The 26,711-nt window shown below is 35.3% G+C and overlaps 1 protein-coding gene across 2 annotated transcripts in view; it reads left to right on the top strand.

The window, feature by feature from the left end:
* The window catches only part of MNAT1 (MNAT1 component of CDK activating kinase), a 210,409-nt gene that overhangs the window by 132,080 nt on the left and 51,618 nt on the right, over nt 1–26,711 (top strand). For both annotated transcript variants that reach the window (XR_011465630.1, XM_005890687.2), the window contains one exon: nt 1,419–1,540. Coding sequence is in view for 1 of the 2 variants with exons in the window: in XM_005890687.2 (XP_005890749.1) it covers nt 1,419–1,540 (122 nt within the window). In the remaining variant the exon portion in view is untranslated. The remainder of the gene's footprint in view (nt 1–1,418; nt 1,541–26,711) is intronic.

The raw sequence follows: 26,711 nt of genomic DNA, 5'->3' as shown, positions 1-26,711 counted from the left end.
GGATTTCCCTAATGAGTAGTGATGTTAGTCATCTTTCCTTGTGCTTATTGGCCATTTGTGTATCTCTGGAGAAATGTTTTTTCAAGTCCTTTCCCCAGATTTGGTGATGGACTTGTGAGGTCCCAGTGTCAGAGAAGCTATTAATATTATGGTAAACTAGCTAAGATAATGTTACAGCATATTAAAGTTGTTGAAGAGAAAAACCATGAGTCATATACAGACATCTTCAGTGTCTCATTCGTCACTGCCTCAGCTGCACTTGTAAGTCATGGTTTTTACCTTTTTTTCCTCCTCCTTTAAATAAAAGAGAAAACAATTGCTTTATGTATCCAACTTAGTAATATAGGGGAAAAAGAAAAGGAAACTAAGGGAGGTAATAAGAGAAATAAATTAAAAATTAGAAAATATTGGAACTAATAACTGTAAAAACTAGTTTTTATTAGAAAGTTAGGACATAGAGAAACTGATGAGAACTATACCAAGAAAAGTAACAGAACTGTAGTTAGAATCAGAAAACATGGACTGTAAAAAAAATACACATATTCAAAAATTAGAATTCTAGGCTCAGATTATAAATATGGAAATCTCAATGTAATGGTGCTATGTTGCTGAGTGGCATTTTATTTTGTATATTTTTAATCAAATATGGTCTTTTAATTTTAGTTTTCCAGTAGTACTTTTCAGAAAAATATGTGGATATTGTATCCAACTTAGTTTTTGCATAAACTTTTCTCATTTTGTGTGTGTGTGTGTAAGTAGACATCAAATACACACATTTGATAAGTAAGTTTACTTCCATTATAGACTCAGAATAGACATTCTGTGGCAAAACTTTGCACATAATGATTTCATTACTGTGCTCCCTATCTAAAACTTTCAAGAAAGCACAAATTATCAAAATTGTAATAGGAAAATGTGAGAACAGATTATGCTTATATATTTGGTGAATTCTGCCGTTGACATTGGGCTTCCCTGGTGACTCAGATGGTAAAGAATCTGCCTGCAGTGCAGGAGACCCAGGTTTGATCCCTGGGTCGAGAAGATCCTCCAGAGAAGGAAATGGCTACCCACTCCAGTATCCTTGCCTGGAAAATCCTATAGACAGAGGAGCTTGGCAGGCTGTAGTCCATGTGATCGCAGAGTCAGACATGACTGAGCGACTAACACTTTTCACTTTCACCACTGACATTGAACAACTACTCTTTAAGGCTAAATTTGAATTTAATGATGGATTTGATTTTCTTCCTTTAAATTATTTGTCGCTGTGTGTTAATTATATAATGTGGATTTCAGTAATACAATGAAAAACAGGTAATATTTTTAACGTGAAGAAATTTAGCTCATCTTTAAAAACTGCAAATAAGTAGTAATATGAAAGTAATATTTACAAGTATTATTTTCTTTCATTTTTCTAACAGGGTCAGCATATTTCATTAGCACCCATTCAAAAACTTGAAGAAGCTCTGTATGAATACCAACCACTGCAGATAGAGACATGTGGACCACAGGTTCCTGAGCTTGAGATGCTAGGAAGACTCGGGTAAGTGTCCAGAAGAACTTTTCATTGAGGAGCTGATGTTTAGGGCTTTGTTGTTTCTGTTTTTAACTGACACTTTAACACTGCTAGATTCTGAGTTTATAGAACTTAACTCTTTTGTGAGAAACGAATGGTGCTTAATGCTAAGTTAATATATTACTTTTTCCTACTGTCTTATTAGGTCTTTTGAAATTGAATTGTACTAGTTCCCTTTTAAGAATGTCATTGGCAGACATACTGAAGTAGCTCTTCATTTTTGCTCACTTTGTATTTTTTAGAAATAGGGGCTTCATTTATTAATAGTCAGCTGTAAGCCATGAAAATAGAATTGAACTCCTTGTCATGAAAAAGAGCAGATTTACTATCAGTTAAGTACAGTGCAGTTATATTTATGAGAAATGAGCTGTAAAATATATTTTGTCAAAGGGTATGATACAGGACAGGCCTAATGGCTCAGAAGCTGTAGCATCCATTTTGGAAACGAACTTGGGATTATGGCTTTTGTGAGCCATGTAGATAATCATATTTTGTCTTGGGCGAACACATGGGTATTTGTGTAATTGGAAAGTATAGGTACAAACTTTGTTGAATGGAGCACATTGGATCTTGATCTGCTGTCTCAATCTAAACTATTGAATAATCTAAAAACAGTTATTTCTTAATAAAATAAAATAGCTTAAAGAGTATAATATGAAAGGAAAATAATGAATACAGTGAAGTGAAGTAAAAAAAAAAATGTAGAAAAGGGCCCCGACAACAAAAAGAAGATAGATGAAACAGATGGTAAAACCTACACGCATCTTCAAAACCACAACTACAACTTTGAACATAGTGCATTGTATTTTGCATATGAACATGGAGGCTCCAAGTTGAAATTACTGTTAAAATCATAGGTAATTTACTTATACACTATTTTCTCTAGTTTTATAGTCTCTTTAAAAGTCCTGTAACCTCCAAGCATAAAGTAGAGAAGAAAAACGAAGCCTAAAATTCCCAATAGAGTTTGTGATAACAAAAGTATTAAATAATTGGCCCCATTTTCTCTGTATTTTCATTTTGAGACTCTGATTTCACATATGTAAAACCTTCTGATGTTGTTTTACAGTCTTGAATGCTCTATTTTGTGTTTTTTCAATCTTCTCTTGAGTTTATGTTTTGAAAGTTTGGATAATTCTTCTTGTCCTATCCTTACAGTTTACTTATTCTTCTGTGCCGTTCTTGCTGATAAGCTCATCAAAGGTATTCTTTCTGATATAGCAGTTTTCACTTATAGCATTTCCATTTCACTCCCCTTGGTAATCTCCATCTTTTTGTTGAAATTTCCTATTTGTACATATTATCCACTTTTTCCACTAATTCCTTTAGCTTATTAATCGTGTTATTTTCGAGTGCCTCTTTGATAGTTTCAGCATGTCTGGGTTCAATTCTGTTGATTACTTTATGACTTAATATTAGATTTGTTTTTCTTGCTTTCTTGTGTTTATTGTAATTTTGTTTGAATATTGGATAGGTTGTGCAACAAAACAGTAGAGACTTGAGATAAATAAAATTGATTGCCAGAAATATTTATGTCCCTTTTTCTGTCAGGCCATTAATGTAGAGAGTTGAGTATCAAGTCTGTAGTTTCATCTCAGTTTTGTTGTGCCTGAAGTTATCATCCATGTATCATAGGCTTCAAATTCTTCCAGCCATAATCTGTTGTACCTAGTATAAGGCCTGGAGTGCTGGAGGGGTTTTTTTACGTAAAATTTTATTTGAATCTAAATAAAGGATACAGGATCATGATTTTATTTTGTTTTAGTGGTTGAGGGACTTTCAATTATTACTGAGTATTTAGAATATAGTTAGTTCCAGGATTCTAGAAGTATATTTTCGTCTCTCTCAACAAAGACTGTGCAATATATTCTGTATCCACAACAGTTAAGAGGACAAACTGTTTAGATTACCAGTTTGTATGTATTTCACGATTGACTATAAATTTCAGCTTTCTGTGGCTCACTGGTGGAGAAATTTCTAGATTGTCAATAGTGATGTCAGAATTCCTAAAGAATCGTTGACTTTTTCTTGATGTAAAAGTATCTACCAAAATAAAAGGTGTCTCACACCTTCCTTCTGTCCAGACTTTTATCTTAAGAAATGGATTGAATTCTATACAGACAATTTCATTTTGGGAACCAGGATTAATTAGCTCAGGTGGTCTCTTTGATGACATGTTATGACTTCATACTTAGCATTTGCCAAAATAAATCCTAAATTAATTTCTTACTTTACTAGTTCATTTTCTTTTCTGGAATTATTATTTGAAGCCATATGCTTTCTTCTTTTTTAATAATTACTATAGATATAAGATGTAATCTGATTTTCAGAAACACTTGGAAAGAAATGGAAGAAGTTGCTCAGTGAAGTGACTTTGCAAAGAATAATTTGGTATCTACAGAGGTTCTACTTTTAAGGTACAAGGAATATAAACTTTAGTTGACTTAAGGTATAGTAGTTACACATCTCTTCTAAGGTTTGTCCATATCTTTCTTTGTTCGAAGATTGCATCTGCTAAGCCTAAGGTATCCGTTTATAGTGGGCTCTCTTCCTTCCCATAAAACTCTTAACTTCTATTCTTCTCTTTTACTGTTACAACAAATTTTCCATTTTATATTATGTTATCCTATAGAGGAGACAAGTTCAGTTTTTCTACAGGCAAATAGATAATTAATTAACTACCTTATCTCCACTTCTTATATCTGTTTTGAAATCTGTATGACATGATGAAGTTAAGAATACTGCTTTTTGTAGCTTCACATTAGTTGGTGCAAAACTATGGATGTAGACACTTTCAAAATAATTTTAATTATATAATTTTGGGAGTATGTGGAATAAGGTCTTGGGAGGCATTTTGTCTTCAAAGAACTACATTTGTGTCATGTGTAATTGGAAAAAGGATAAAACTGAAAGTACATTGCCATGAGATTTTAGGTAATTTTTACTGGAATTTTTCCTAAAGTTAGTTAAACTTGGGAAGTAGATGAAGAATAAATGAAAATTTCTCATTAAGGAGGGTATTATGAATATGTAATTATAGTTCAGATTGCACTGGCAGTATTCTTCAGGTTTGCTCAAGGCAATATGTAAACATGTTTTATTAATTCTGTGCTAGTGGGAGCAAGCACTGGAGAAACTTAACTGCTAATTGACATTCCCCAGACTGCTGCTTTAGTGGTTAGTTTAGTAAAGTCTCATTGATTGGCATTCTGAAAGTGTCTTTTTAATAATCAACTGGCTTTGTAGTTAATATTTTACTACTTCCCAGCCAAAGAAGAGTATTTCCCTTAACTCATATAAACTACAAGCATTTATCAATTTAATTCATCGTATTATTTAGTCAAATATCACTACCGTTTTAAATATCTGATTTATTTAATATGAACATTTCATTCATGAACCTACTACAGAAATAAGGAAAAACATTTTATAGGATAAGCTATAATCTTTAAGCAAGATGTATATTTTTCACTTTTCCTTATTTGTGAATTTAAGTGAACCATTTGCTACCAGATTGCTGTAGAATAAAATTTTAATCTTCATTTCTGTAGAACATTTTTGTATGTTTCTCTGTGGTAGAATGTTTTAGCCAAGTGCATACATTCATTTCTGTCTCTTCTGGTAACATATGTAAGTTCCATGCTATCAACTAGTAGAGCTTTAAATAAACAAACTGTAATAGTTTAATATCTAGAGTACTTCCTAACCAGTTGATGAGATCATTTTCTTATTATTGTGAAATCAATCGTGAAAAAAACTGTGGTCGTAATGACAGTATTGGATTAACTCAGTTAACTAGAACCTGATGATAATTAGAAGAAAGTTTCTTGTTTGATCTCCATCAGCACCTGTCAATTTTGTTTTCTTTTGTGGCCATAGATGACATAGATAAAAATCAGATTGCCGAACAGAAGTAACTGACCTGTTACAAATCCGTATGGTTATTGGCAAAGCAATTAAAATGTTCATTCTTCAGGGAATAGGATAGGGTATAGTTCCCCTAAAATAGAAGATCCACCTATCTACCTTCATTATAACCATGGAGATTTTTTGTCTTCCCTTCTTTTTTCCTTCTTTTCTTCCTTCAGTTCTTTCTTTCTGTCTGTCTCTTTCTCTCTCTCTCCCCTCCTCCCTCTCTCCCTCCCTTCCTTCCTCTTTCCTTTCCTTTCTCTCTTTTTCTCTCTCTCTCTTACTCCCTCCTTTTCTTCCCCCTTTCTTTCCTTTCCCTCTTTTGAAAGTTTAGTTAATTTAGAGTATTAGATATACAGAACTGTGAGTCAGCTTAACCTATACAGCGTGTTAAAAAGCAGAGACATCACTTTGCCAACAAAGTTCTGTATAGTCAAAGCTATAGTTTTTCCAGTAGTCATGTATGGATGTGAGAGTTGGATCATAAAGAAGGTTGAGCATTGAAGAACTGATACTTTAGAATTGTGATGTTGGAGAAGACTCTTAAAACTCTCTTGGACTGTAAGGAGATCAAACAAGTCAATCCTAAAGAAAATCAACCCTAAATATTCATTGGAAAGACTGATGCTGAATATCTAATACTTTGGCCACCTGATGCAAAAAGCTGACTCATTAGAAAAGACCCTGATGCTGGAAAAGATTTAAGGCAAAAGGAGAAAAGGGCAGCAGAGGATGAGATGGATAGATAGCATCTTTGGCTCAGTGGATATTAATTTGAGCAAACTCTGGGAAATAGTAGAGGACCGTGGAGCCTGGTGTGCTGCAGTCACAAAGAGTCGGACACAACTTAACAACTGAACAATAACAAATAAATATTTAGATTATTTTCCATTATAGGTTATTATAAAATATGAAATATAATTCCCTGTACTATATAGTAAATCCTTATTGCTTATCTATTTTATGTATAGTAGTTTGCATATGTTAGTCCCATATTCCTAATTATCCCTCTCTGTTCTCTTTCCCCTTTGGTAACCATAAGTTTGTTTTCTGTGTCTGTGACTGTGTTTCTGCTTTGTCTCTGGATTCATTTGTATTATTTTTTAGATTCTACATTGTAAGTGATACATATTTGTCTTTGTCTGAATTAGTATGATATTCTCTAGGTCCATCCATGTCACAGATGGCAATATTTCATTCTTTTTTATGGCTGAGTAATGTTTCATTGTGGGTGCACATATATCCTTAGGTGTAAGATTGCTGGATCATATGGTAGTTCAAACTACCACACAATTGCACTCATCTCACACACTAGCAAAGTAATTCTTAAAATTTTCCAAGCCAGGCTTCAGCAATACGTGAACTGTGAAATTCCAGATGTTCAAGCTGGTTTTAGAAAAGGCAGAGGAACTAGAGATCAAATTGCCAACATCTGCTGCATCATCGAAAAAGCAAGAGAGTTCCAGAAAAACATCTATTTCTGCTTTATTGACTATGCCAAAGCCTTTGACTGTGTGGATCACAATAAACTGTGGAAAATTCTAAAAGAGATGGGAATACCAGACCACCTGACCTGCCTCTTGAGAAACCTGTATGCAGGTCCGGAAGCAACAGTTAGAACTGGACATGGAACAAAAGACTGGTTCCAATAGGAAAAGGAGTACGTCAAGGGTGTATATTGTCACCCTGCTTCTTTAATTTCTATGCAGAGTACATCATGAGAAACGCTGGGCTGGAAGAAGCACAAGCTGGAATCAAGATTGCCGGGAGAAATATCAATAACTTCAGATATGCAGATGACACCCCCCTTATGGCAGAAAGTGAAGAAGAACTAGAGAGCCTCTTGATAAAAGTGAAAGAGGAGAGTGAAAAAGTTGGCTTAAAGCTCAACATTCAGAAAACGAAGATCATGGCATCTAGTCCCATCACTCATAGCAAATAGATGGAGAAACAGTGGGAACAGTGGTCAACTTTATTTTCTGGGGCTCCAGAATCACTGCAGATGGTGATTGCAGTCATGAAATTAAAAGACGCTTACTCCTTAAGTTATGACCAACCTAGACAGCATATTAAAAAGCAGAGACATTACTTTGCCAACAAAGGTCTGTCTAGTCAAGGCTATGGTTTTTCCAGTAGTTATGTATGGATGTGAGAGTTGAATTATAAAGAAAGCTCAGCACTGAAGAATTGATGCTTTTGAACTGTGGTGTTGGAGAAGACTCTTGAGAGTCCCTTGGACTGTAAGAAGATCCAACCAGTCCATCGTAAAGGAGATGAGTCCTGGGTGTTCATTGGAAGGACTGATGTTGAAACTGGAACTCTAAAACTTTGGCCACCTGATGCCAAGAGCTGATCATTGGAAAAGACCCTGATGCTGGGAAAGATTGAGGGCAGAGGAGAAGGGGACAACAGAGGATGAGATGGTTGGATGGCATCGCTAACTCAATGGACATGGGTTTGGGTGGACTCTGGTGGTTGGTGATGGACAGGGAGGCCTGGCATGCTGCGGTTCATGGGGTCGCAAAGAGTCAGACACGACTGAGTGACTGAACTGAACTGATGGTAGCTCTAATTTTAGTTTCTTTAGGAACCTCCATATAGTCTCTATAGTGGCTGCACCAACTTACTTTGCAACAGTGTAGGAGGGTTCCCTTTTTTGCACACCCTCTCCAACATTTGTTATTTGTAAGCTTTTTAATGGTAGCCATTCTGACATGTATGAGGTGATACCTCATTGTGATTTTGATTTGCATTTCTCTAGTAATTAGCAGTGTTCAGCATCTTTTCGTGTGGCTGTTGGCTAGCTGTATGTCTTCTTTGGAGAAATGTCTAGTTAGGTCTTTGCCTATTTTTTGATTAGGTTGTTTGTGTTTTTGATACTGAGTTGTGTGAGTGGTTCGTGTATTTTAGATACTAACTGCTTGTTGGTTCCATTGTTTGCAAGTATTTTCTCCCATTTGGTAGGCTGTTTTTTCATTTTGTTTATGGTTTCCTCTACTGCGCAAAAGTATTTAAGTTTGATTAGGTCCCATTCATTTACTTTTGCTTATTTCTTTTGCCTTGGGAGACTGATTTTAGAAAATATTGCTACAATTTATGTCAAGAATGTCTGGCCTGTGTTCTCTTCTAGGAATTTTAATTTTTTCATGTCCTATATGTTGGTCTTTAAACCATTTTGAGTTTATTTTTGTTTAGAGTTTGAGGGAGTGTTATAATTTCATTGATTTATGTTTGGCTGTCTAGCTTTTCCAGCCACTCACTGAAGAGACTGTCTTTTCTCATTGTATATTCTTGCCATTTTTGTTGAAGATTAATTGACCAGAGATGTGTGGGTTTATTTCTGGGCCCTCTCTTCTGTTCCATTAATCTACATGTCTGTTTTTGTGCCTGTACCATGCTGTTTTGATTACTGTAGCTTTATTGTCTGAAATTTGGAAGGTATATGCCAAACTTGCAGCTACTTTTCTTGGTCATTCTTTTGCTCTTAAAAATTGATAAATTGGAATTTTATATGTCACGAATTTGAGATGAGATATTGAACATATTCTAAAAATTTTTTAACATTCTTTTTGTCTTCCTCCTTAAGCCTTCCTCATTGTTGCCAGAGAAAACTTTCTAATATATCAATCTGGCCATGTCTCTATATTAGTAATATCCTTCAGTGGCTCATCATTATCTGCATAATCTGACCCCTATCTACCTTCCTGGCCATATGCCCCAGTCCTCTCATCGTGGTGTTTCTTAAGAACCTCATGGTGTCTCACAGTTTTGTGCCATTGCTTGTGCTGTTTCATTTCCTTAGGAAACTCTTTACCTTTATGATTGTGGCATAGACTCAGTAATTTCTTTCCCTCTTTTACTCCCTATTATGAATTTTCAATTGTCTGTTTTTGCCCCACATTCTCTTTTCTACTGGAGTAATATTTTTACTTATTTTTATGTCAGCCATATCATATGACTACTAACCTTCAAAATGTAAAGTTTATCTTATATTGCTTATGATGTGAAATTATTCAAAATAATGATATTTCCTTTTTTTTCTTTTTTGGACTTTTAATGGGCATCATTGATTTTGTACCTGTTTTTATTTTAATTGAAATGTTGTTGATTTACAATATTATGTTAATTTCTAGTTACAGCATAATGATTGAGTATTTTTATAGATTGTATTCCCTTTAAAGTTATCACAAAATAATGGTTATGTTTCTTTTTGCTGTACAATATATCTTTGTTCCTTATCCATTTTATACATAGTACCTTTTTTCTTTTTAATTAATTTATTTTTTATTGAAGGATAATTGCTTTACAAAATTTTGTTGTTTTCTGTCAAACCTCAACATGAGTCATTCATAGGTATACACATATCCCCTCCCTTTTGAACCTCCTTCCCATCTCCCGCCCCATTCCACCAATCTAGATTGATACAGAGCCCCTATTTGTGTTTCCTGAACCATACAGCAAATTCTGATTGGCTATCTATTTTACATATGGTAATGTAAGTTTCCATGTTACTCTTTGCATACATCTCACCCTCTCCTCCCCTCTCCTCATGTCCATGAATCTGTGCTCTATGTCTGTTTCTCCATTGCTGCCCTGTAAACAAGTTCTTCAGTACCATTTTTCTAGATTCCATATATATATGTTAGAATATGATATTTACTTTCTCTTTCTGACTTACTTCACTCTGTATAACAGGTTCTAGGTTCATCCACCTCATTGGAACTGACTCAAATTTGTTCCTTTTTATGGCTGAGTAATATTCCATTTTGTATATGTACCACAATATCTTTATCAATTCATCTGTCGATGGAGATCTAGGTTGCTTCCATGTTCTAATTATTGTAAATAGTGCTGCAATGAACAATGGGACACATGTGTCTTTTTCAGTTTTGATTTCCTCAGAGTATATGCTTAGGAGTGGGATTGCTGGGTCATACGGTGGTTTTATTCCTAGTTTTTTAAGGAATCTCCATCTCATCTTCCATAGTGGCTGTATCAATGTACATTCCCACCAACAGAGCAAGAGCATTCCCTTTTCTTCACACCCTCTCCAGCATTTATTGTTTATAGACTTATTGATGATGGCTATTCTGACTGGTGCGAGGTGATATGGCATTGTAGTTTTGATTTGCATTTCTCTAATAATGAGAGATGTTGAGCATCTTTTCATCTGTTTGTTAGCCATCTGTATGTCTTCTTTGGAGAAATGTCTGTTTAGGTCTTTTCCCCACTTTTTGATTGAGTTGTTTGTTTTTCTGGCATTGAGTTGTATGAGCTGCTTGTATATTTTGGAAATTAATCCTTTGTCAGTTTTTCATTTGCTATTATTGTCTTGCATTCTGAAGGCTTGTCTTTTCATCTTGCTTATAGTTGCCTTTACTGTGCAAAAGCTTTTTAAGTTTAATCAGGTCCCACTTGTTTACTTTTGTTTTTATTCCCATCATTCTAGGAGGTGGTTCATAGAGGATTTTGCTTTGATTTATGTCATCGAGTGTTCTGCCTATATTTTCCCCTAGGATGATTTATAGTTTCTGGTCTTATATTTAGATCTTTAATCCATTTTGAGTTTATCTTTGTGTATGGTGTTAAGAAGTGTTCTAATTTCATTTTTCTACATGTAGCTGTCCAGTTTTCTCAGCACCATTATTGAAGAGGTTGTCTTTGCCCCATTGTATGTTCTTGCCTCCTTTGTCAAAAATAAGGTACCCATAGGTGCATGGGTTTATTTCTGGGCTTTCTATCTTGTTCCATTGGTCTATATTTCGGTTTTTGTGCCGGTACCATATTGTCTTGATGACTGTAGCTTTGTAGTATAATCTGAAGTCAGGAAGGTTGATTTCCTCCAGCTTCATTCTTCTTTCTCAACACTGCTTTGGCTATTCAGGGTCTTTTGTATTTCTATATGAATTGGGAAATTTTTTGTTCTAGTTCTGTGAAAAATGCTGTTGGTAATTTGATAGAGATTGCATTGAATCTGTAGATTGCATTTGGTAGGATAGTCATTTCCACAATATTGATTCTTCCTACAGTGTCTTATAATTTTCTGTGTACAGTTCTTTTGTCTCCTTAGGTAAGTTTATTCCTAGATATTTAATTCTTTTTGTTGCAGTGGTGAATGGGATTGATTCCTTAATTCCTCTTTCTGATTTTTCATTGTTAGTATATAGAAATGCAAGTGATTTTTGTGTATTGATTTTGTATCCTACAACTTTGCTAAATTCACTGATTAGCTCTAGTAATTTTTTAATACTGTCTTTAGGGTTTTCTTGTACAGTATCTTGTCATCTGCAAACAGTAAGAACTTTATTTCTTCTTTTACAATCTGGATTCCTTTTATTTCTTTTTCTTCTCTGATTGCTGTAGCTAGGACTTCCAGAACTATGCTGAATAATAGTTGTGAAAGTGGACACCCTTGTCTTATTCCTGATCTTAGGGGGAATCCTTTCAGTTATTTACCATTGAGAATAATGTTTGCTGTAGACTTATCATATATGGTCTGTAAAAGACACTTACTCCATGAAAGGAAAGTTATGACCATCCGAGACAGCATATTAAAAAGCAGAGACATTACTTTGCCAACAAAGGTCTGTCTAGTCAAGGCTATGGTGTTTCTAGTGGTCATGTATGGATGTGAGAGTTGGACTATAAAGAAAGCTGAGCACTGAAGAATTGATGCTTTTGAACTGTGGTGTTGGAGAAGACTCTTGAGAGTCCCTTGGACTGCAAGGAGATCCAACCACTCTATCCTAAAGGAGCTCAGTCCTGGGTGTTCATTGGAAGGACTGATGTTGAAGCTGAAACTCCAAAACTTTGGCCACCTGATGTGAAGAGCTGACTCATTGGAAAAGACCCTGATGCTGGGAAACATTGAGGGCGGGAGGAGAAGGGGACGACAGAGGATGAGATGGTTGGATGGCATCACCAACTCTATGCACGTGAGTTTGGGTGGACTCCGGGAGTTGGTGATGGACAGGGAGGCCTGGCGTGCTGCGGTACGTGGGGTCACAAAGAGTTGGACACGACTGAGCAACTGAACTGATGTTGAAGTAAGTTCCTTCTGTGCCCATTTTTTGAAGAGTTTTAATCATAAATGGATGCTGAATTTTGTTAAAGGCTTTTCCTGCATCTATTGAGATGATCATATGGTTTTTATCATTCAATTTGTTATTATGGTGTATCACATTGATTGATTTTCATATACTGAAGAATCCTTGCATTCTTGGAATAAACCCAACTTGATCATGGTGTATGAGCTTTTTGATGTGTTTTTGAATTCTGTTTGCTAAAATTTTGTTGAGGAATTTTGCATCTGTCTTTATCAGTGATATTGGCTTGTAGTTTTCTTTTTTTGTTGTCTTTGTCTGGTTTTGGTGTCAGCATGCTGGTGGCCTTGTAGAATGAGGTTGGAAGTGTTCCTTTGCAATTTTTTGAAAGAGTTTTAGAAGGATAGGCATTAGCTCTTCTCTAAATGCTTGATAGAATTCTCCTGTGAAGCCATTTGGTCCTGGGCTTTTGTATTTTGGGTGGATTTTTGATCACAGCTTTAATTTCAGTGCTTGTAATTGGGTTGTTCATAATTTCTATTTCTTCCTGGTTCAGGCTTGGAAGATTGAAGTTTTCTAAGAATCTGTCCATTTCTTCCAGGTTATCCATTTAGTTGCCATATAGTTGCTCTTAATAGTCCCTTATAATCCTTTGTATTTCTGCATTGTCTATTGTAACCTCCCATTTTTCATTTCTAATTTTGTTGATTTGATTCTTCTCTTTTTTTTTTTTTGAGTCTGGCTAAAGGTTTGTCAGTTTTGTTTATCTTCCCAAAAAACCAGCTTTTAGTTTTATTAATCTTTACTATTATTTCTTTCATTTCTTTTTCATTTATTTCTGCTTGGATTTTTATGATTTCTTTCCTTTTACTTATTTTGGGGGTTTTTTGTTCTTCTTTTTCCAGTTGTTTTAGGTGTAAGATTAGGTTGTCTAGTCAATGTTTTTCTTGCTTCTTGAGATAGGATTGTATTGCTATGAACTTCCCTCTTAGAACTGCTTTTGCTGCATCCCATAGTTTTTGAGTTGTCATGTTTTTATTGTCATTTCTAGAAATTTTGTTTTTTTGTTTCTTCAGTAACCTGTTGGTTATTTAGAAATGCGTTGTTTAATCTCCATGTGTTTGTGTTTCTTACAGTTTTTTTTTTTTCTAATTGATATCTAGTCTCATAGTGTTGTGGTCAGAAAATATGCTTGATTTCAACTTTCTTAAATTTACTGAGGTTTGATCTGTGACCCAAGATGTGGTCTATCCTGGAGAATGTTCCAGGTGCACTTGAGAAGAAGGTGTATTCTTTTACATTTGGATGGAATGTCCTGAAGGTATCAGTGAGATCCATCTCATCGAGTACCTTTTTTCTTGATCCTATACCTGTATATTGCTTCTTCCTACTTCCTTCTTTCAAATCGCAAGTTTGTTTACTGTATCTGTGAGACTGTTTCTGCTTTGTTATGTGCATTCATTTTATGTTTTAGATTCTACATATAAATAACTGAGTTTTTGTCTTTGTCTGACTTATTTCACTAAGTATAATACTCTTTAGGTCCATCCACATTATTGCATATGGCAGGATTTCATTCTTTTTAATGGCTGAGTAATACTCCATTGTGTTTGTGTGTGTGTGTGTGTGTGCGTGTGTGTGTGTACACATACATCTTTATCCATTCATCTGTTGATGGACATTTGGGTTGCTTTATGTGAAGTAAGCTTAATCTTTGAGCAGTAAAATATTTTAATGATGTTCTGCCAATTTTCAATTGCTGTGCTACTTAGGAAGTCCTAAATCAACACAAAGCTTTATATATATATTTATTTATATTCTAATTTTTTGGTAGCTTCAATATTTACATGTAATCACAATCCATGTGGAATGTATTTTATTTGTAAGGAACAGTAAAAGAATCTTTACTCCATTTTTTTCAACTAGTAAATCAGTTGGCCCAGCATAATTTATTCATTAGTCTTTTTTTTTTCCCCTATTGATGTTTTAGATTAACATTCTAGGATTTTTGGTCCACTGACCTTTCTCTTCCATTAATCTGTATTTCAGTTATTTAAGCACATCACTTTCTTATTCATTTAAATTCATGATATGTTTTAGTATTAGTCATATATTTATTTTCTATTGCTATGCATTAAATTACCACACACTTAAGTGGCTTAAAACAGTATCCACTTTATCTTATTTATTATCAGTGTCTGCATATTATTAGTCTGGACATGGGTTACTTGGATCTTTTACTCAGATTGCATGTGGCTGTGATCAAAGTGTCAGCAGGTGCTGTGGGTCCATGTTAGTGAGATTTGGGGGTTGTCTTTCAAGCTGATTCATATTATTGGTAGAATTAGGTTTCTTGCTGATTTAGAACTCACAGTTGTTTTTCATCTTTTTCAGTGCTAGTAGGAGAAAATCTTTTTGAATCTCTTGCTTTCTTAAGGGCTCCTACCTGTTTAAGTTTGGTCTACTTAGATAATTTCCCTTTTTATTAACTCAAAATCAACCAATTTGAGATCTTAGTTACATCCCCGGAATTCCTTTTGCCATATAATATATCTAAGGATTGAAATTCATCATATCCATGAGGATAAAATCATGTAAAGGTGCACACAATGAGGTGGGAATTTGGGGGCTGTCTCAGAATTCTGCCTACCACAGTGGGGCAAGTCTTCCTTTGCTCTTTATGTTTTTCAAAGTGTTTTAGAATCTTTAAACATTTATTCTTCCAAGTTTGGCCAAAGCAAAAGAGCACCCTATAGTTCTTTCAAAATGTCTGTACATTTGAAAATTTTCATTACAGGATATTATGAACCAAGTAATATAGCAAAGCAAGCCCAAACACCTTAACAAGTAAGACATGGCCATCCTTATTACCCCGTAGATTCAACCAAGCACTACATTTTTTGGTATTTCATTTGGAATTGCTTTAAACCGACAAGTTTAAAATTTATTGAATTTTCATATATCTTACACATTTCTTGGAAATTAGTTTTTGTTATATCATACTTAGGATGCTGTAGTTAAAAATTTTTCATTATGCTTTCTAACTGGTTCTTGGTTAAATACATTTTCATTTTGTATATAGCTGTTTTACTGAGAATTTTACTTGTTCTTTAAGGTGATGAGGTTTTCTATCTGGAAGCCAGTCATCCGGAAAAAAAATGCATTTTTTATTTTAAATGCTCTGTGTCTGATTTCAGTTTCATATTTTATTGCATTTGACTAGAACTTCTTAACTTGGTGTTACACATTTTGGATGACTGCAGTTTTTCTTATGTCTTGTTTTTTTGGTAAATGCTTCAAGTCTTTCATCATTAAGTATCATGTTGATTGATTAAGTGATTTTTCTTTTTTATGTTGAAATTCTTTTTAAACCATGTTGTAGAATTTCTGTTTTTTTGGTCAATGTCTTTATCTATTGACTTATTATACTTGTATTGTCAAAGGATAGATAAGAGGTATTTGTTTTGTTGGCTTTGTTTTTAATTCTGTACATTAAAGTTTATATATTAGTTTTAGAAAAATTCTCAAGGGCACCAGAAAAATCAAAGAATATGGAGAAGTACAGAATTCACAAAAATTGCAATATATGTGTGTATATAGTATCACATATACTTTGTTGTAATTATGAAAGTATTACTAAATTAACTTCTTATGGCTATGACAGCAAAATGTCTTTACTATCTGTTTTTATTGGCATTTGAATTAGAAATCAAGTCACACATCTATCATGAACCTTGTGCATAAAGGTCTAGTCTGGCACTAGTCTGGTAAGTTTTAAATCTTTTTTTGCAATCATGGAAAAAAATATGTTTCTGCCTAAAGCAGTTGTCAAACAAGCTTCTTTCATCGACAGTCAGACACAAGGCAGCTGAATGAGGCTGTTTAGTCTAGAGTAAATGCTCACAAGATTATAAGGTCACTGAGGAAATGTAATTATGCAGTTGATTCCAGAATAGTCTTTTGTAGTGAGGACTTTAAGACTATTAAATCATAGTATTAATTAAATATATACTCTAAGCTCAGAAGAGCAGCAATAAATTAATAGATTATTTAGTTTAGTAATTAAATTATAACTATAAATTATTACAATGAAATATAGTCTTAATTCAGATTTATATAGGACTCTAAAAAAGGAGATTCCATTTATTATTGGAATTTTCTCAGTTTCTACCAAATCACTGTAAAATTCAGTTGACTGTAAATCTATATGTAATTGTCTCCATTGGGAAATGAAGCTTCATAGTATTTAGCTCATGCTATTTGAGGAACGAATTGATTATTTATCAGTTCTTTTACTTTTGTTATTCATTTGATTATTATTCATTTGATTATGAAGCACCTCCTATGTGTCAGTTACTCTTCTAGGTACTAAGAAGACAACAGTGAACAAAACAGAAGACACCTGCTGTCATAAAGCTTACATTGTATTGGGATGAAGTGAACAATATAAGCACACTGATGAATTTGTCAGATGGCAGTATTTTGGAGACAAATACAGCAGGATAGAGGGATATGTAGTGACTGGTATAGAGTGCCATTTTTACATAGGTAGCAGTGGAATCTTTTTAGGGTGATATTTGAATAGACATGAACTAAGCAAAGAAGCTAATCATGTGATGTTATGAGGAAGGGCAGAGGAACTGTAAGTGCAATGGCCCTGAGGTGGGCATGTGTATAAGGATGAGAAAGGAGTCCAGTGTCTGCAATAGCATGAATTGGAGAGGAGATAAGGTCGGAGTGGTAGCAGGTTTTTTATGTAAGAAGGCAGATTGAGCCTAGTTAGATCATATAGGGTTTTTTTTTAGCTGATGGCTAAGACTTGGGCTTTTATTGTCAAGAAGATGAGAAGTCATAGAATTTTGAACAAAGGTGTGTCATATGACTTATATTTAGAAGGATCTGTGTAGGAGAGTGGATGGTGAATTGAAAGCAAGAAAACTTGCAACTGTCCTGGATTAAGATTGTAGGGGTTTATACTAAGATGGTAACAGTGTAATTGCAAAGAAGTGGTCAAGTTATGAATATAATTTTGATGGGATAAAATATTGAATTTTTGATGGATTGGATATGTGTGTGTGTTGGAGGGGCCAACTGGGTGTTACAAAAAAGTTCCTCCCAAGGTTATATCTGAGGTAAAAGTTGCCATTTAAATATGATAAGGGAGATTAGGGGGAAGGGTTCTCTGTGAGTTGCTTTAAGTTCAGTTATTTATCAAATATTGAAATAAAATTTGTGTCTAAAGAGCTGCAAGAACTGGGAAAAGGTCCTTAGCAGTTCTTTTTTATGGGAGAATGAACTGTCACGAGTTCACTACAGGAGAAGCCAAAGAAGAAAACTCTTCTGTGCTCATAGTCACGTCTTTGGATAGTGCGAAGCTAGGACTACGTTTTTAGTTCTTAGTACGTTTTCTCTGCTGTACCTTACAGCCAAGGCCGTCCTATGTACAGAGTTTTCAAAATATGACTGAACTTAACTTTTGTTATGCTTTTGTTGTGGTTAGTCGCCAAGTCGTACCCTTTTCTTTGTGACCCCATGGACTGCAGCACTCCAGGCCTCCCTGTGCTTTGCTATTTCCCAGAGTTTGCCCAGGTTCATGGCCCTTGAATCGGTGATGCCATCCAACCATCTCATTGTCTACCACCCTCTTCTCTTTTTGCCTTCAACCTTTCCCAGTATCAGGATCTTTAGCAATGAATCTGCACTTTGCATCAGGTGGACATATTATTGGGGCTTCAACTTCATCATCAGTCCTTCCAATGAGTATTCAGGGTTGATTTCTTTTAGGATTGACTGGCTTTAGATTGTTTTAATTTCAGATAGTGTTTCTGAAGGCAACTGATTCAAATTATGTAGCAACTTTTCTTATTCTCAAAAAAAATGAAAACAAAATTATTCTGTGCTAAGTACGAGCCAAGGTTTCAGCCTCCATTTTTTCCCCATGAGGAAAATAGCACTGAGGGCATTGTGAGCCACAGGCCTTTGAGTCGGAGCTCAGGTAAAGCTGCCTTGACAGCAGAGGTGTATAAGGGTGGGGTGGTAGGAATGGCCTGTTACAGGTACAGGCAGTAAGAGTTGCATTGTATAGAGAACTAAAAAAAAATAGACAATTAAAAGACAGTCTTTTTTTTTTTTTTTTTAAATCAATATATACTAGCAGTTCTGAACAATGTTAGATCTCAAATACTCCTTCCTGAAAATGTCTTCTTTTGGTCCATGTTCTAAACAATTGCTGTTATTACTTTTAAATTTCATAGCATGTAAGTAAGCTTCCAATGTTAGTATTAGTCTCTCAGTCATATCCAACTCTTTGCGACCACATAGATTGTCGCCCACGAGGCTCCTTTGTCCGTGGGATTCTCCAGGCAAGAATACTGGAATGGGTTGCCATTTCCTTTTCCAGGAGATCTCGATCTAGGGATCAAACCCTGCTGTCCCGCATTACAGGAAGATTCTTTACTATCTGGGCTTCCCTGGTGGCTCAGAGGCAGGGAGAGGTGGATAAGCTTCCAATGAGCACATCTTTATTTTTTGTTCCTGAATAATATTGTTTTATATACAGAAGTGAAATCACAGAACTCCCAGCTTTATAGTCAGCCCCAGAACAGCCCCCGCCCCGCCCCCCGCAACAAACCCACCTACATTTAGGCTCACTCAAGAGTAAGTTTGTAAGGTTTTAGAATCCTTCTGTCTCCCTTCTGGCAAAATTTCTCTTTTCAGCTCCCCTGTAGTACTAAATATTTTTGAGTTTAAGTGGTAGATTTGAAGTAAACTGTCTGATGATCATATGGATGATCATATAGATAGTCTGATGATCATATAGATAGTCTGATGATCATAAGAACTTAAGTTCTTGGGATATTTATTTGTTTTTAAAGTTTTTCGACTAGAGAACACCTGAAAGTTGCTAGAAAAAAACACCTAAAGAAGCGAAGGCATGAACAGTATTGTAATTTCTGGAATTTATTATGAAATAGCTATTTTATGAGACTCTGTCAAATAAGAGTTTTTTCTAGCTGTTTTGATACTTGTTGCTTAAAGAAAGAAAGTGGAAATTAACAAAAAGTATTCTTCAATTTATTATGAGCATAGATAAACACATATCTGGCTTTTTGACTATTGAACATGAATATGCAAAGAATATCAGCTTTAATGAATTCACTGACAAATTTGCATAAGAGCTCAAAACAAAAAACTTTATTACATTCTTTCTTGTACTTATCAATATTTTCTTGTTTTTAAAAATTAATATAATTAATGGGTATTTTAGTCTTTTTTCTTTTTTGTTGTGTGAATTTTATTTTTATTTTAAAATTTTTAGTGGCATGCTGCTACTGCTAAGTCACTTCTGTCGTGTCCAACTCTGTGCGACCCCTGAGACGGCAGCCCACCAGGCTCCCCCGTCCCTGGGATTCTCCAGGCAAGAATATTGGAGTGGGTTGCCATTTCCTTCTCCAATGCATAAAAGTGAAAAGTGAAAGTGAAGTCGCTCAGTCATGTCCGATTCTGAGCGACCCCATAGACTGCAGCCCACCAGGCTCCTCCATCCATGGGATTTTCCAGGCAAGAGTACTGGAGTGGGGTGCCATTGCCTTTTCTATAATGTGCACAAAATCTAATAGAAGGAAAAGATCTTACTGCCTTTTCTGCATTGTTACTATTTTTCACTTCATGATTATTACAGAAAATAATGTTGTTGTATAGAGGAGTAGTTGTGATGAAAAACGATATACTGGCTATCTAATATCGTAGGTATATAGTTGCCTGATAAGAGTTGGCCCTCAGGATGGGATCCTGTGTCACATTTCTATAACACCTAATCTTGTCAATTTGGTCTTAAAACTAAATTCTCCATCACATTTCTCATCATCAACTGTGCATGCTCAGTTGTGTCTGACTCTGCAACCCCATGAATTGCAACCCCATGAATTGTAGTCCACCAGGCTTCTCTGCCCGTGGAATTTTCCAGGCAAGAATAAGAGAGTGGGTTGCCATTTCCTTCTCCAGGGGATCTTCTCTACCCAGGGAACAAAGCTAGTGGAGGTGATGGAATTCCAGTTGAGCTATTTCAAATCCTAAAAGATGATGCTGTTAAAGTGCTATACTCAACGTGCCATCAAATTTGGAAAACTCAGCAGTGGCCACAGGACTGGAAAAGGTCAGTTTATATCCCAATCCCAAAGAAAGGCAATGCCAAAGTGTTCAAATTAACGCACAATTGCACTCATCTCACACATTAGCAAAGTAATGCTCAAAAATCTCCAAGCCGGGCTACAGCAATACATGAACCGTGACCTTCCAGATGTTCAAGCTGGATTTACAAAAGGCAGAGAAACCAGAGATCAAATTGCCAGCATCCGTCGGATTATCGAAAAGGCAAGAGAGTTCCAGAAAAACATCTATTTCTGCTTTATTGACTATGCCAAAGCCTTTGACTGTGTGGATCACAGAAGAATGTTTAAAATTCTTAAAGAGATGGGAATACCAGACCACCTTACCTGCCTCCTGAGAAATCTATATGCAGGTCAAGAAGCAACAGTTAGAACTAGACATGGAACAACAGACTGGTTCCATATCAGGAAAGGAGTATGTCAAGGCTGTATATTGTCACCTTGCTTATTTAACTTCTGTGCAGAGTACATCATGTGAAATGCTGGGCTGGATGAAGCACAAGCTGAAATCAAGATTGCTGGGAGAAATATCAATAACCTCAGATATGCAGATGACACCACCCTTATGGCAGAAAGTAAAGAGGAACTAAAGAGCCTCTTGATGAAAGTAAAAAAGGGGAGTGAAAAAGTTGGCTTAAAACTCAACACTCAGAAACTAAGATCATAGCATCCGGTCCCATCACTTCATGGCACATAGATGGGGAAACAGTAGAAACAGTGACAGACTTTATTTTCTTGGGTTCCAAAATCACTGCAGATGGTAATTGTAGCCATGAAATTAAAAGACACTTGCTCCTTGGAAGAAAAGCTATGACCAACCTAGATAGCATATTAAAAAGCAGAGACATTACTTTGCTGACAAAGGTCCACCTTGTCAAAGCTATGGTTTTTGCAGTAGTCATGAATGGCTGTGAGAGCTGGACTATAAAGAAAGCTGAGAGCCGAAAAATTGATGGTTTTGAACTGTGGTGTTGGAAAAACTCTTGAGAATCCCTTGGACTTCAAGGAGATCCCACCAGTCCATCCTAGAGGAAATCAGTCCTGAATATTCATTGGACGGACTAATGCTGAAGCTGAAACTCCATTACTTTGGCCATCTGATGTGAAGAATGGACTTTGAAAAGACCCTGATGCTGGGAAAGATTGAGGGCAGGAGAAGGGGACAACAGAGAATGAGATAGATGGATGGCATCACCGACTTGATGAATATGAGTTTGAGCAGACTCCAGGAGTTGGTGATAGACAGGGAGGCCTGGTGTGGTGCAGTCCATGGGCTCCTTTTGGCTGTGACAGTTTCTCAGACTTTCCTTGATTTTGATGACCTTGACAGATTTGAGTAGTGGTCAGATAGTTTTCAGAATGTCTTAGTGGTTTAGTTGCTAAGTCGTATCTGACTCTTTTGACCCCATAGACTGTAGCACGCCAGTCTCCTCTGTCCATGGGATTCTCCAGGCAAGAATACTGGAGTACATTGCTATTTCCTTCTCCAGGGAATCTTCCCAACCTAGGATTCGAACCCAGGTCTCCTGCATTGCAGGCAGATTCTTTACTGACTGAGCTATGAGGGAAGCTCATAGCTTATGTCTTAGTACAAGCTATCCACATGTCTTATCACTGTTGATGTTAACCTTGATCACCTGGTTGAGGTATTATTTGTCAGCTTTGTCCACTGTAATGTACTCTTATCCCTTCTGTCTTTATTATACTCTTTGGAAGAAAATCACTATGCACAGACTACACTTAAGGGATGGGGATTAATGCTCACTTTCCTTGAGGATGTAGTATCTATGTAAGTTATTTGGAATTCTTCAGCATTGGCGATTTGTCTCTTCTCCACCATCTGTTTGTTTATTCATTTTCCTCCTGTCCTTAAGGACTAGTGAATATTTATTTTACAGTTTGGATTATAATCCAATTTTGACCATTTGAGATGTTTTAGTTGGCTCTGGTACCCATTTGCCTTTCTCCCATCATTGCATCTTTTTATAAGTATATCTTTACTTTTGGCACTGCAAGAAGCTTCAAGCTCCTGGTATATGTATTTCTTGATTTTGTTCTAGAAGGAACCATTTCTCTAAGAAGCCTTGGTTTCTTTTATTGGAGAATAGTATTAGAAACCAAAATGCTGGACTGGATAACTCACAAGCTGGAATCAAAATTGCAGGGAGAAATATCAACAACATCAGATATGCAAATGATACCACTTTAATGGCAGAAAGTGAAGAGGAACTAAAGAGCCTTTTGATGAAGGTGAATGGGTGAAAGAGAGTGACAAAGCTGGTTTAAAACTCAGCACTCAGAAAACGAAGATCATGGCATCCAGTCCTATCACTTCATGGCAAATAGATGGGAAAAAAGTGGAAAGTGTCAGATTTCATTTTCTTGAGCTCCAAAATCACTGCAGATGGTGACTGCAGCCACAAAATTAAAAGACGCTTGCTCCTTGGAAGAATAGCTATGACAAACCTAGACAGTGTATCAGAAAGCAGAGATATCACTTTGTGGACAAAGGTCCATCTAGTCAAAGCTATGGTTTTTCCAGTGGTCATGTTGGATGTGAGAGTTGGATGTAAAGAAGGCTGAGTGCTGAAGAATTGATGCTTTTGAACTGTGGTTCTGGAGAAGACTCTTGAGAGTTCCTTGGACAGCTAGGAGATCTAACCAATGTCAATCCTAAAGGAAATCAATCCTGAATATTCATTGGAAGTACTGATGCTGAAGCTCCAATACTTTGGCCACCTGATGCGAAGAGCAAACTCGTTGGAAAAGACCCTGATGCTGGGAAAGGTTGAGAGCAAGAGGAGACGGGGGCAACAGAGGATGAGATGATTGGATGGTGTCACTGACTCAATGTACGTAAGTTTGAGCAAATTCAGGGATATGGTAAAAGACAGGGAAGCTGGTATTGCAGGCTACCTACTGTCCGTGGGGTTGCAGGGAATTGGACACAACTTAGCAACTGAACAACAATAGAAACCAGTATCTGTGCTTTAAGTGTTCCTGTGCTCCTGGGGTATCTTTGCTCATAAGATCTGCCAATATTTTGAATCAGTAGATCATTTTGGAGGGAGTTGGCTCTGTCTTAAAATACAGTCTTGATTCGTGAACGGAGTCTATTTTTCCATTTATTTTGGTCTTCTTTAGTTTCTTTCAATAATGTACAATTTTGGTGGGCAGGACTTGCATATATTTTGTCAGATTTACTCCTAAGTATTTTATAGTTTGTTATTATAAATGGCATTAAAATTTTTTTTTCAATTTATGATTGCTTTTTTCTGGAATGAGCAGATATTTTATATATTGATTTTATAGCCTATAATATTGCAAAACTCATTAGTTGTAGTAATTTTTTGTAGTCCACTGGTTTTCTTAAAATATAAATATTCATGTCGTTTGCAAATGCTATTTTACTAGGAACAGAAATATTTAGGGTTGTTGTTTTAATTTTTATTTTATCATTATGAAATGATCCTTCATTTCTGATAATACTCTTTGCTATGAAATCTGATTAGTTTGATATCAAAACAGTCATTCCATCTTCCTTTTGACTAGTGTTAACATGGTATGTTACTTGTGTTAACATGTTAAGGGGCTTTAACTGTTATTTTAAAATACTAAATATTTTCCAATTTCTTAGTTTTAAATTTAAATATAGAAAATATAAGTAGATATAACTCATCTAAATGAAATATCTTTGGGAGTCCTCAGTAATTTTTAAGAGTGTAAAGAGGTCTTAAGGCCAACAAGTGTGAGAATTGATAATCTGGTTTTTATATATATATATATATATATATATATATATATATAAAAAAGATATATGGCTTTTTGTAGTAATCATCTGTTTTCTCATCCATTTATTCATCAAGTGCTCATTAAGCCCAATTTATTTTTAGGAAATAAAAGTATGTAAGTCATCATTTTGTGCAACAAAGAACTGTTGATATAGAATTATGGGATACAATTGTATGTGAGTAAATAGGATACAATGGAGTATAATATATATACTGCCATAGTGTTACTGCTTTTGGCTTAAGCAACATAGACTTTAGTGTTAAACATACCTAGTTTTAAATCCAGGCTCTGTTTCTTAGCTGCGAGAACTTGACCTTTCTGAACCTTACTTTTCTTATTTGTAAAATGAAGATGGTAATAGAATCTATCTCTCAGGATTTTTTATTTATATAACTTAGTTTATAGCATTTAAGCTTTTGATTCCTAGGAAACATTTAATAAATGTTAACTGTTATTGTTGTTTAATAGTAAAGAAGGTTTTATGTACCAATGGAGAGGGAGAGGTCACATTAGTTTTAGAGGCAAAGGAAGAATTAATGGAGGTGGATACTTGAGTGAGTCTGACTTTGGCCAACACTAGGAACTAGTTAACAGACAGAAGGAATGCAATTTAGTAGTTGGGATTACATACTGCCTCCACCTGATTAACAGTTAGTGTGGTTAATGAATATCACCAGGATGATAAATTACCAGTAGGAATAATGTCACCTGTTCCTCTTATATTTTATTAAACATAAAATGCAATAACACCAAAGTATTTAAGGCTTATTATCATATTAACTTTTTAGTAAGAGAAGAGAACATACTCTGCCTGAGTTTAATTTCTGGATTTTTCACTAATTTTAATTCCCTGGACACTTTACTAATTTCTGTGTGTCTTGATTTACTCATTTTCAAGATATGGATAATATAAGTGCCTATCTCATGGAATTGTGAGTATCAAATGAGTTAATAAATGATAAACCCTTGGAATAGTATCTGACACGTGATAAGTTCTGTATAAACATTAGCTATTTGAGTGACAAATGTTACCATTGGAGTTAACAGTTTTTACTGAGAATATTGCTGATATGTAATGAACTCTGTATATACTGAACTTAAACTCATTTTAAAGTCTACGTCCAGCTTAACTTTGTTGATTGATTTTGTTTGTGTTTTCCTTATGCTGATCAAGTTGCATTTTCAGGCACGGTTAATTTTAATATAAAAACAATGTCAAATTATGTAGTCTTGGTCATTTAATTGTCTAGCATGATATATATGAAATTAATTTTTAATCTAAGTACTGTTTCTCTTTCTATAATCTCTACTTTTTATTAAGTGCAATGATTTTTTAAAGATCTGCTAAGAGTAATCATACCCTGTAGTTTGTTTTCTGTCCAAATTTATGGCAACTATAAAAATATCTAACTTACTTACATTATACCATTGAGAATTACTCACTAGTCAATTGTGTAACAGAAGTAGTAATCAAGGAGTGATTGTTAAAGGCTTAAACAGATAAAGAAGAAGTATACTAGTAGGGATTTGTCTTTATCTTTTTTTTTTTTTGGCTTAGTGGCACGTGGAATCTGAGGTCCCTGACCAGGGATTGAACCAGCACCCTCGGCAGTGAGAGCACAGTCCTAACCACTGGACTGCCAAGGAATTCCCTTGTCATTTATCTTTTGCTTGTAGTTGTTCTAAAGAAGACTTAATGGAAATTGTTAAGTGTTTTTAGGAGGAGTTTTGAGTTTGTAAATAATAATTTTAGTAATAAGCATAGAACAAAAATTAATCACCTAGAGATTTATATTCACATTGGGGATAATACTATAAAGTGAGGGTCTTTAAAAACATCAGCAGAAATCTCTCTTTAATTATATGTTGACTTGCCCTTTAATTGGGGGTACCGTAAAGTGTATAATAGCTCATTAATTCTTCATTTCCTTGGTGAGAACTCAGCATCACATGCTAAAATTCAGGTAACTTTTTTGAGGTATGCCGTGAAAGAGTCATATTTTCTTAAAAACCACTTTCAAGTAGAGGTAAGTCTGTCTTCTCTGAGTATGTAGTAGAAATTGTATTTCCATTTGAAGAGACTGATGTTTAAAAAAAAAAAAAAGGAAAAGTACTCTGGAGATTGAGTTGTTAGGAAATTATTAGACATGTGTAGCTTGGTGACTCTTTTAACCTTTCAAATGTAAAACATGTTGGCTCTTAGGTTAAAGAACCTTGCTAATTTAT

The sequence above is a fragment of the Bos mutus genome, chromosome 10 (genome assembly GCF_027580195.1).
Source record: "Bos mutus isolate GX-2022 chromosome 10, NWIPB_WYAK_1.1, whole genome shotgun sequence".
Classification (NCBI taxonomy): domain Eukaryota; kingdom Metazoa; phylum Chordata; class Mammalia; order Artiodactyla; family Bovidae; genus Bos; species Bos mutus.
Note: the sequence above shows the minus strand (reverse complement) of the source record. Positions and strands in the feature narration are given on the sequence as shown.